The sequence below is a fragment of the Pseudorasbora parva genome, chromosome 2, assembly GCF_024679245.1.
Source record: "Pseudorasbora parva isolate DD20220531a chromosome 2, ASM2467924v1, whole genome shotgun sequence".
Classification (NCBI taxonomy): Eukaryota; Metazoa; Chordata; class Actinopteri; order Cypriniformes; family Gobionidae; genus Pseudorasbora; species Pseudorasbora parva.
In genome coordinates, this window is record NC_090173.1 from 56,607,246 (window position 1) to 56,619,165 (window position 11,920).

The following is an 11,920-nucleotide window of genomic DNA, read 5'->3' on the forward strand; positions in this document are numbered from 1 at the left end:
CATAGACCGAACACAAGTTTCCATTATTTCTGAGAAAATGCTTCCCTTCAATAAAAAAATTGAGGAAATCATCCAATGAACATAAGAATGAATTTAACCCAGGACTTCTCTAGAGCAGTGTTTCTCAACCAGTGGGTCGTGAATCATTCTATAGGGGGTCATGAGACTTTCTATGCATTACCCTATTTTCAAATTTCGTATATGTTGAATATTATTGCTGTAACTTTTGAACTGTTTCTAAACAGTCCTAATCACAATAAGGTATCACTGCTGCGAACGGCTCTTATTGGACAAGGTCCTACTCTTTTTGCCCCACATTTTACCCCGTTGCTTGGTAACAGCAGCGCTCGAGATGCCAGACCTATACTGTATGCAGCCACGGCCTGTTAGCTTGAGACCTGAATTCCTTTTGGATTCAAACAGGACGAGTCAGGATTTTCAGTGACTGCAATGAAAACAAAAAGCAGGAATAGACTGACAACAGCTAGTTTGAGTGCAACACTACGAGTGGCCCTTTCCAATTCCACCACGTCTGGATATTGTTTCAGTGCGGCAGTCTCAAATGTCACTAATGCGAGTAAAAATTAATCAGTTTGCCAGTCTACTGAATTATTGAAAAAAAAAAAAAAAAAAAAAAAAAAAAAAGTGTTTGTGAAATTAATGGTAAAACTTTGCAATATGGTTCATTAGTTAACATGAACTGCACTTTCAATTTTAATGCACTGAACTGACAATGAACAGCTGTATTTTTATAAACTAGCCTAGGTCTAAAATGTTGTTTATTCATTTCCAGCCTTAGGTCGTATGACTGGCATACAAAAAAATAAATAAAGTAGGTCACAGTAGGCAAAAGGTTGAGAAACCCTGCGCTAGACTCTAGAGGACACATTTCCCGATAGTGTTCACATAGCGTGTCATGTCCCTAAACACTTTGCCCCAAGCAATAAGTATCTCGGGAGGGGACAACGTTTCTTAAACGCGCAACTCCTACCAACTGCTGCGATAGCCGACGTATAATGTCATTCACTAGCGAGCTTATATATTACAATTTTATTGTAATATTTATATACTTAAATCATAGTTTCATGGTCTTATGAATAGCTCAATCTTTCATTCTTTTAAACCATTTCGGAATTAAATTCTGCTTCCTTCTCAATCCACTGGTAACCTGGGTTACACTAGAATACTGTCAAACTTTAATCCACAGAAACAGAAAACAATTTTATAAAAAGAGCTTTATTTGACTTCTGTTCTACAGCACTCATGAACAGGGGGATGTGTATGTGGTCTCAAACTGATCACCTGAAAAAAAAAAAAAGAACAAGATATTAGTCAGTAAACAAAGGCAATTCTACAGGAAGTTCAGCCAATGACAAAAGCATACTTGTCTGATAGTAGTCATAAACTTTGATGACTGCTGGCTTGAGATTTTGCACTGCAAGAACCCGTTTCAGTTGTAGTGTGTAAGTAATAGGGAAGCCTTTGAGAACCTGCGAGACAGAAGAGATGAACAGCAGCACATACATAAAAATGGCAGCAGATATAGGTGATGTACTCACCTCTTTCAGATACACTAGGACACGATCATCTTCAGCATCAACGCGCTCCACGAGTGGGGCAAACGATTGGGGTGGAGAACCAAGCTGAGGAGAAGGGCCAAAGGAGAAAAGGAAAACTACATCTGAAGGAGCTTCCAGCATCTTAAGACTTTCTAAATCATCGTAAACATACGTACCAGTGATGTGTCAGCTGTGAAGCCTGACAGGACTTTAATGTCTACGATAACCATGTTAGTACTTGCTTTTGCACCATTGTATCTTGATGATGCAAGAATAAAGGGTTCAGTCAACATGATCCAGAAAGAAACTAGATGATTTTAACAGGCAAATTTGTTCTTACTTCACAGTGAAGTTCAACAGGAGGTTGGCCCCTACCAGTCGGCAGTCTCCCTTTACCTTTGCTTCAACCGTCAGCATTTTGGAAACTGTGATAGGTGTCGGAATGTTGTAGAAACATGCAAGCTATGATTGCAAAATAAAACCGAATTAGGATGTGCACAATAGAAAACTGAAAGAGAGGGGAGAGATACAGACCTGCACAGGCACACAAGTGGATCCTGATGCTTTAACACTATATTTGCCAGGAAAATTCTTTAGTGGCTTCTCCTGATACAGCAGCCTGTTGTCCTTATTCACACTGAAGCTATAAGAGTCTCCTCCTACCACCGAGGACTGTACAGTCACAGTGCTGGAGCCGTCCAACTTGAATACTTGAGCAGCATATACAGACAGGGCATGAAGAGCCACCACAGTGTCCTAAAACAAGTAAAAATCTGATTAAAACCTCCTCCTATATGATGGCACTCATGTTGGGTAGTCAGAGGCACCTGGGTGGAGGAGAAGCCGCCATAGGGATTCTGCTGGGTCACCAGCCAGTTGACAATGCGGTTAGCATAGCTCAGATTAGCTGTTGTGAGAGGCTGAACTGTGAGAACTGCTAGCAGAACGTAAGAGCTGATCTCCACCGCCAGAATATCACCAGATGTCGTCTGAGACCAATGGAGCTTAAAGCCTTAGGATGAGACGGTAGGGAGAAAGTTGTTGACTAAGAACCTGAACACCTTAAACAAGAGGCTGGTAAATCTTACCTTCTGAAACGGCAAGGTTGTTCAATGTGGTTAGAAGCTGCGAGCGAGAGGTGGTCTCTCCAGCTAGACTGAAGGTGTAGGCCAGCAGAGCCGTGGCATAAGTGTTTCTCAGGTTCCCAACAACAGGCCTCAAGCATGACAGAGCATTGGTTATGACGGGATCCTGAAAACAAAGCAGATATCAGATGAAAGACAAAAGGTCGGTTGTCAAGGAAATCATACAACTACTGGAGAACTTACCTTGGCAGGGACACCTAGTTCAAGCAGTGATGCAACAACGTAGGCAGTCATAGTCACATTATCATCAACTCCACCCTAAAACACAGGTATATTTAGCACAGTCTCAGCCCTCGAGTCCATTATGGAGCATTTTAAGTAATGTGACCACCTTCATTTCATAGTGGTACAGAGTTCCCTGCTGCATGAAACAGCCGTCTGAAGCCTGATTGCTGATCAACCAGTCCTTTGCAGTCTGCAGGACATTTGGGTCAACGAATACAAATTTGCTCGCTAGACCAAAAGACCTCAGGACAAAGGCAGTCAACCTGAACGTGGAGAAGTGGTCACAAAATAAAAACTTACACGATGTGCCACAAGAGATTATACGTGACCGTAGAACAACGGGAAACTCACCATGAATTGGATTCATCATAACCAAAAGTGCTGAATGAACCATCAGTGTGTCTGTAGTTCAGTTGTCCTTGGTACCCTGTTCAGGACAACAAGAATGTATACAGTCTATGGGAGGAGAATTGAAAGTTCTAGGGATTCCCAACCAAAAGAGCCATAGTCACCTCTCTGAAGGTAGCCCGTGGCAGTCTCTCGGATGGCTGTGGTGAGTTGCCCTGTGACACCCAGGTACTGCATGATATAAATAATGGGAGCAAGACCAGCCATATTCTGCTCTCCACAGCCAGATGGCATTTGCAACAACCCATCCACATTCTTCAGTGCAAGACCAATCATGTCTCCTATTGGGGGGGGGGGGGGGGGGGAGATGGGGGCAATGTGAAGAAATAATTAAAGAACAAAAAAGCACAAGTGACCAGACACCTTTACCAAGGACTGAAACAGAGCATCTGGCTGATCCCTGGATCACATTTAATGGAAATGTCAGGGTCACATCTTCAGAAAGAACGTTTCCTATGGACCAAACAGAACAGATCAGCATTGGGTGCTTGGCTAATGTTTGGCTGTACTGGGAGAACGAATTGGAGAATCATGGAGTGCAAACAAACCCTTTGGACACAGTAACAAACTCTGGGTGCTTGTCCTTTCAACTCCTTCAGCCTAAAAAGCATTAAGAACACATTAGTAGTTTAAGAGAAAAACAAAAATAAAATAAATTCCACTCAAGTATCCAGAAAGACGTGAACAGACCAGGACAAGTAGATGTTGAGTGACTACATCAGTGCGTCCTCTTGTCGGGACGGTCACGACTTCAGTGCCACATCGAGTCTGGGATGGTTCAGCTGAAGCATTGACAGTTACATTGACAGTTCCTGCAGTGACAGACAGGTAGTGATTTAGGATACCCTATAAATTGGATTTTAATTGCAGTCTTGTTCACTGCATCTCCAAGCATAAACCTTACAATATTTACCCATTATTTATTAATCCTGAACCCTAGTTTGACTAGTTCTCAAATGTAGAGCATTTTAATTCATTAGATTACATACAATTTAAAATTACTTTATAAAAACTATGAAGCTAAAATGTTATGGTAATTCAAATTAATTGACACTTGATTTGAAAAGTGTAACCATTATTGTGGGCTGTTTTGACTAACACCTCAAACTTCATTTGAGAGGGACCGATGGTCCAAAACTGACCAAGAACAGAAGCTGTGAAAACCCATTTAAAGGTTCTTCTCTCATTGGCACAGAGACAGGACGAATACGGATCATTCCATGGTTTCAGAGTGAAGGCTGAAGACTGAGCTGGAGTTACTTGAACCTGCCAAACAATGACAGTGAACATTAGGCAAAGGCACTGAGCTCTATACAGATCCATTATAAATAAGACAGACCATGATGCAGTTGGACAGATAGTTGAAGACCGTGGCTTTCAGCTCAAAAGACTCCCCCCGGATGATGGAGTACGGCAGGGAGAGCTCCAAGAAAAAGGGCTGGAAGACAGTCAGCAGCGCCGGAGGAGCCAGACCAAAACCTGTCGAGGACAGGCAGAACGCCTCGGCCTCCCATGTGGTGATTGTGTCAGGAACTGTTAGAGGAACTTGTGTGGATCCAGAGGCTCTGAATTAAAAATAAACAAAACTCAATATCCCTCCTCGTTTCTCCGTCCTATGACGTGGAAACCGGGCTAGCCAAGCCATTTGTATTTTGTTTTAGCGACTAAATGTTACAAATTCTGCTCCCCTTCACATCTTTCCAGTTTACAGACACTCCTCTGGCAAGTTACAAATTTAGTGGGGGACAGTTGCAGAATTATAGCAAAGCACAAGAAAAACTAATACAAAAAAGTGGTATTTGGGGGAGGTTAAAATAAACTGACTAATGTTCATGCATACCAACATGCAAGCTAAATCCAGTGTTGAAGACTCACTCATTGACACTTTGAAGTGATGTTTAAGGGAGCACAGATATAATTTAGGGATGCCACAATTCTCAATATAATATTGAATCATTCGGTATGGCAGTCACTGTTCAATACAGGATTGTGATTTGCAGTTTTATTTCTCTCTATTTGAAATCTTAGTTTATTTTAGCTCCGTTTCTGCCTGTGAGTATGCGCTGATAGGAGCAAATATCCAATCATATGCACTAAAGTTAGGCGTTTAGCCACGCTTGAAGTGCTGGTGTCAGTTATACTCACAGAACAGTTAGTCAATCATAAGTTCATTATTTGCATGCATTTTAAAGCCTTGCCAGTTAACCACTTAAGCTCTGCAGCACATTTTTGCATTTTTTTGAGAATTAGGAATCTGAATTTAATAGAGCGCCCTAACCACATACATTGGAGTAAATTGATTTAAAAAAAAAAAAAAAAAACATTTTACAGTTAAAAACTAAATTAACACAGTGGTGGAATATTGCATACATTATATTGTATCTATTCACAATCTTATGATATTTATTTGTTTTGGATTTATTTTTAATTAATTTGTTTAAAAAAAAAATCTATTTCCTTGTCATTTTGGGATCCAAGCTTTTTGGAAGTTTCTGTTGATTCTATAAATTGGCACTAAACAGGGGAAAAATTTGATCTCTCCTTGCAAATACAAGTTATTGAGATTTAGCTGACCAAAGTGTCTAATAACTCCTACTCATCTGCATGGACATAAACTGGCCACTAGGAAATCGAAAAGGCTCCACCTCTTCAACTTTGTAAAGGTAAATCTCGGGCTCTGATTGGTCTAGAATCATGAGCCACATGTCTATAGAGAGCAGAGATTCTCAGCTTTTCTGTCGCATGCAATGTGTGATGACATCAAAAATCGACAACGGCTAATGTCGACAATCAAAACTAGCAATAAGAGTATTTGTCTGCTTCACGTTTTGATCTGGACACATAATGACAGCCTAGTTGGGCTTGCGTGCTTCCAGCAAACACAGAAACTGGCGAACGACAGCCTTTTGAATCGGCTTTGACCGTGACTCTGGAAGGCTTGAGTCAGGCATTTCTCTGAGAAAAGAACAGCACTGAAGTCATTCTTAAAGGAGGGATGCTGCATTTTGCCAACCGGATGCGGCGAAAGTTTAATCTTTCAAATAGCTCTGCTTCACCTTTGTTGCTCTGGTTGGTTGTAGTGCCATCCAATTGCATGCACACCGTGCAGAGGGAGTTTGAAAGACAACCGTTTGTCCCGCCCCTCAGATTGAGCCCTGTCAATGGTGAGTTTCCAGATCAAACAGCTTGATGTGGGTCTGGCTTGTCAGGCTAGCACTCGCTGCCAGTAGAGAAACAGAGCTGTGGAAAGATTGCTGAGAAAGTGTTGTATCGGAGGGCTCTGAATAAATACAAGTGAACTTTGCAACGTTCTCTCTCACAAAATGCTTCTCACCACAGCAAACATGGCATGAATACAGTAAGAGCTTATGTTGTGCACCTTAATGGCAGTTTGAAAAATTGTGCACTGCAGATAACTGACAGAGCCAAACAGTCAGAACACTTGCGCTCTGTAGCCTAATTTAAACATTTGTTTCATGCTACTAACAGAAATGACTTGAAGTTGATCATTTTAGTCACTGGCTTGACACACTGATTCATCAAAATGGCCAGCGGCAGGATTGTGGTAAGGGGCTTTACATAGGCCAGCTGGTGAAATTAAGATGCGTCACTAACCCCAATTTAGTCAGTTGCCATATCCACGTTTCTGGAAAGTACGTCCTGATGGTCACGTCAGAGGTGGAGCTGGTCCAACCCTCACCACCTTGCAGAGAAGCAGCCATTGAACGCGCTTCATACCGTTCAGATCCAAAGTATGCTGAAATAAAGAATAGAAGTAACTGGTTTTTGCATGCACTAGTTCTGAACAGTCCATCTTGATACAGTTATAAAAACAAACCAGCAACAACTGTGAAAACCTCAAATTCACCAAGTCACAAAAATAAATAAGCATGGAAAGAATGGTAAACCTACGTCTAAAGAGGTTACGATAATATACCAGGTCTTTGTACTTCACACACTCAGGTTCTCGTACATTCAGGTTTGTTGCAAGCTTCAGGCCCACACTCTGTCAGTGACAAAAAGATGAAATTGAATACTACAGGGTCCTTATTTCAGTGACTACAGGGTCATGAATGAGTTTCTACCTGGAATTGTAGGTAGGCATGATCTGTGGGAACAGCTCGACTGGGTCGAAAAATAAGACACTCCTGTTCATCCTCAGTTCCGTATGGGTAATATGACTGCAAGCGCACTGGGATCATGTTGAACACCTGGGTCCATGGAACAAGTCTGTGTTAGTGTCACAGGAAAATGAATTACACTAACATTTGGTTTGTTACAGTCACAAGCTAATAAAAGTTAAGGCTTTAAAATTATAACAACCACTTTTTTGCCCGACTAATCCGGCAGCGGGAGAATCAAATCCCAAAGTTGAAACTGGATTTGAAAGCAGGTCCAACAGGAAAAATGAACAAATGGCACATGGGTACCATTTCTGCACTCAGGCGTCTTCCTGGTGCCATGAACTGGATGCTCCGATCTACAGCACTGATACCACACAGAGATCCTGCTTGAGCAGAGACAGTCAGGACATTTCTCTCAGCAGGAACGGCTGTAGCAGGAGAGAACTGTAGAGACACCTGAACCAAGGAAGAACACACTGTCGGACGTCACCATTCCCCACTCGCAGCCAAGAGATGCTACAGCACATCATACCTTGTTTTGAAAACACATTTCTGTGTCAAAAGCTGCTGTACCAACAACTACACTCCCACTGGGCAAAACACAGTAGACCAGAATCTGCACCGCTGGAGCCATATCCACACCGACAGACAGCTGGAACGACACAGAGCCGCTTGTGACGGTATTAGAAGCCCTCGCTGCGACCGTCTGAAATCCATGGAGGACAATCACTCCTCTGGACAAGACCTGAAAAAAAAAAAAAAAAAAAAAAAAAAAAGACAGATCAGCGCATGAAATGTGCCAGGGCACAATTCGTTTTTTAAAAACCACCACAATTGCTAGTTTTAGTCACCATATAGATGATGTCCGCATTGTAGTTGCCAGTTTCACCAACAAAAGAATAATTCACAGTCACTGGAAGAGTGGCGCCACATTTGAGCGGCTGCTCAAGCGCCACTATATTCAGTTCACTGAATGTTGGGCTGTCAGGAGTTGCAGGTTGGCGAAGCACCCTCTCATCCGTACTGAAGTATGGCGATTTGTAACCATAATAAAGTTCTGGAGTAGCACTTGCCTGGTGAATAATGAGCAGCATTGAATTCTTGAGTAGTAATTTAAAATAAAATAAAAAATGAATTCATACCACCAGATTGAGATCAGCCTTAGGGTCAAAATTAGCAGTGTTGAGGGAGAACGTGGCCAGTCCCTTCTGGTTTGTGGTAAGATTTAGGAGCAGCTTATTAGGCCAGCTGTTACCATCCAGGAGATACACCGCTTTGTTCACAATTGGAGTACCATTGAAAGCCGCTGCCAAAATCTTTAGGGAAAAACAAAAGGCTAGGAATGGGAACCAATGTGCAGGCTTCTGTAACATGGACTTTTACTTGCCGTTCCAGCGACCGTTGATCCGGTTCTAAAAGAATCTGGGAGCTCTACAAATGTGATCTTCCCAACTTCAAATGTAATATACACAGTTGTGGATTTTGACACCATTACATCTACGGAAGTAAAAAAGGAAAAGAGTATAAACACCAAATAAAAGACATGGGTCACTGGTTAAAAATCAGCCAGTAGCTCACCAGTGCCCTCTTCAGTGATGTTGAAGTTAACAAGAAAATTATCTTCCATTTTATCCTCAAATTTGGTGGTGAAAAACACTGATGTACTGAAGCTAAGGGAGGCACAGCCAGTGGCATTCATCTGGTTGCAGAACAGAGAGTCATTATAAAGTCAAGCAGAAGAAAAACCTTGCTCTGTATGGCAGTGGTCACACCTTTACGGTTTTATTCAGGCAGCGACGGGTCAAATCAGGAACCACAACATATGAATACGGCTCACGGCACACTTCCACTAATGCCTGACCAGGTACAGGTTGGCCATAAGTGTATCTGGGAAAGAGTTACAAGGAATGAGATCAAGAACCAACCACAAGACAAGAAGAGAGCTTTACTCACGTGGCACAAGCCTCAACTTTCAGTCCCACATCTGCAACGCTGTATGTCTGTGGTGCGTTTACGGTAACGTCAAACTTGGGTAAAACTAAACCGGAAAAAAACTGCTTAATTAGGACCTCAGGTTTGCAGTTGTACTTTTGTACTAGAACGATGACTTACCATATTTTTTCACCTCAAAACCTTGGGTGATCATTTGGTCACCAATAAAAGCCTTTAGCATGTACATCCCTATCTGAGCCTCTGGGTTTAACTCATGAGAAAGCTGCAAGATCCATCCAGTTGAGGAAACGTTTGGCCACTGACCAATGCGGTTATTATTATTATCCTATTGGGGGGAGAGGGAGAGGCACCACAGCTTGTATAAAAAGTTCAGAAAAATAGAACCTGCAAATCTAAAACCATGCAGAAATAAATCAGTTGCAGCATTCATTGAAAGACTGGCTCTGGATCACTCACCTCCACTACCACCAGACTGTACTGCAAGACAAAGACAGTAATATTAACTATTACATGCTGATGAAACATCAGCGTCACCATTTGCACATCACCTTGTACACCATTTTGAAAACCATGGATATGACAGACAGATGCACTTACCATTTGATCAAGGGGCACAAATTTGGCAGTCATGGTCACAACTCTGAAATTCACTACAAAAGGGAAACAGAAACTCATGGCCATTACAAAATGCAATTGAAAGCGTAGACTGTCCATTACACTACAAGTTCTAATAGTCAACCAAGGTTCATTCACAGCTCACCCGTTTGTCCTGGATTGTAGATGGGTTTGTCTGTTTGGATGAAGGTCAAAGGTCGGTAAGATCTGAACATGACCTTCCGCTCTTCCGTCATTTTGAAGACCCTTCCTTGGACTTCCACCTTCAGCTTCTGCACAGAGTCTCCATCCACTTGAGGAGCCTGTGGAGAAACAGGTTAACAAAAACCAGACCAAAGTGCTGCATGTGCCACACAATGACAAACCTTGAAACTAAAACAGCGGTGAAACTCTGTTGAAGATCTCTGCTGGACAAGTTGAATTGTCATATTTTTGTCATCAAGCAGAGAAACGGTCATTGTAAGACTCTCATTGGGTTTTAAGAGACTAGCACACAATTTGACATCAGAGCTGGACTCAAGCAGTGCAGGAAACGTCACCAAAAAGGCTCTGTGAAAACAGTCAGACATTCAGTGTCATAGATTGAAACATTCATGCAAGTGTATAAAATAAATATATAATTATAATAATACACAAAAGTATTTGGCACACATGTTGTACTAGAGACTAAGAACAAGTTATTTTGCCAAGAAATACAAACTTTGAGAAATTAGGTTAAAACAAAAAAGACATAGTTCATTCACTTTAAAGTACATTTACTTACGGCCCTGATCTCTGTCCTTCAACAGCAAAGATGAAAAGAGCTAAAATAAGCCCTTTCCAAACACAAAGAACATCTCTCACAGCCATTATGAAGGATCATTCAAGACTAGAACAAAAGCAGATGTCTCGGTCAAAAACCTTACACCAATTTACTAAATTCTAATCTGCAGCTTCTCTTGAGCAGCTGCACTGATATTTAAACCACTCTTAATTGTCAGGAGGAATTCATTAAGCTCGTTAATGTGGTGATGTGATCAATTATTACTGCTATTGAGGGCGAGATGGTACATTTCATTGTGTTATTAAGGGCGAAGTGGTACATTCCACCTGTATAAAGAGGAAGTAGTCTGCCGGCTAAGAGGCTATTTGCATAAGGGGCTTAGTATTAGGCTTTTTTGAGATGAGCAAAATCTGCGCAGAACCGATCACCGGTGATCAGCGCGAGATGCATGCCGGTTAGAAAAGTGTCCGAGGGCGGTCCGCCTTGTTCTGATGTCATGCTGAAGTATGTCAAAAATCTCTCGCGAGCGAAAGGCGGATGTGTCGGATTCTGCAGTCGAGCGCAGTTGCTCTCCACCGACTGCGCTGACCAAAAGTCCGATGGGAAACGACTTGCTGACGACACAGCTTAATGCTTATTGGCTTAAACAACCGTGATGTATTTTTCTTTTTTTAAATGTTTGATTTTAAAACTCTGATATCATGTTTTAATGTGTATAAATTATGTGTGAATATTCCCAAACTCTTGGACAGTGTGATCTCTCTGTGGGTTATGTGATTGTTGTCATATTTATAAAAACATGTATGTAATTAAAGTAAAAATGCTTGATAAACAGGTCTTTCGAATGGAAATAAATAACAAAAACTTTGGGTGTCTTGTTCATAATATTTATTTTCATATAAAAGCAACAGAACTTAAATGACATCCAGTTTATCAGCAACAGAGCGCACCAGTGTGAATCCCGCGATATCCGCAACTGATCTCGCAGGTGTCTGATCCACTACAAGAAGAGAGAACTGTCCGGCTTGCCTGCACTTTTTTCACTTCTCCCCTCACCTTTATTTCAGGCGAGGCAAGGCGCATCTGAAACAAGCCTACTATTTAGGGACCGCTGTGATGTAGAAATTA

The 11,920-nt window shown here is 41.7% G+C and overlaps 1 protein-coding gene across 1 annotated transcript; it reads right to left on the bottom strand.

Annotated features, from left to right (window-relative positions):
* Positions 1-1,220: 1,220 nt before the first annotated feature.
* LOC137047291 (alpha-2-macroglobulin-like protein 1) lies at positions 1,221-10,945 on the bottom strand. Its single transcript, XM_067424869.1, has 34 exons — positions 10,793-10,945; positions 10,395-10,578; positions 10,175-10,331; positions 10,012-10,064; positions 9,871-9,891; positions 9,574-9,739; positions 9,415-9,499; positions 9,234-9,348; positions 9,040-9,160; positions 8,849-8,958; positions 8,604-8,777; positions 8,313-8,534; positions 7,994-8,206; positions 7,768-7,917; positions 7,423-7,548; positions 7,250-7,343; positions 6,953-7,094; positions 4,677-4,902; positions 4,480-4,603; positions 4,028-4,149; positions 3,886-3,937; positions 3,707-3,790; positions 3,442-3,618; positions 3,281-3,356; positions 3,036-3,192; positions 2,888-2,962; positions 2,648-2,810; positions 2,387-2,571; positions 2,094-2,315; positions 1,900-2,021; positions 1,736-1,817; positions 1,560-1,643; positions 1,385-1,490; positions 1,221-1,302 (listed from the first exon to the last, which is right to left on the bottom strand). The coding sequence occupies exons 1-34, from the start codon at positions 10,876-10,878 to the stop codon at positions 1,262-1,264; spliced, it is 4,317 nt and encodes a 1,438-aa protein (XP_067280970.1). The 5' UTR covers positions 10,879-10,945; the 3' UTR covers positions 1,221-1,261.
* Between the last annotated feature and the right edge of the window lie 975 nt (positions 10,946-11,920).

Bases quoted from the DNA above. Each gene is read 5' to 3' on its own strand.
- LOC137047291 (XM_067424869.1), bottom strand. From the start codon at position 10,878: ATGGCTGTGAGAGATGTTCTTTGTGTTTGGAAAGGGCTTATTTTAGCT. The intron at 10,332-10,394 runs GTTTGTCATTGT...GTTTCTCCACAG, and splicing joins ACCGCTGTTTTAGTTTCAAG to GCTCCTCAAGTGGATGGAGA. The intron at 7,344-7,422 runs GTAGAAACTCAT...TGTCACTGACAG, and splicing joins ATGCCTACCTACAATTCCAG to AGTGTGGGCCTGAAGCTTGC.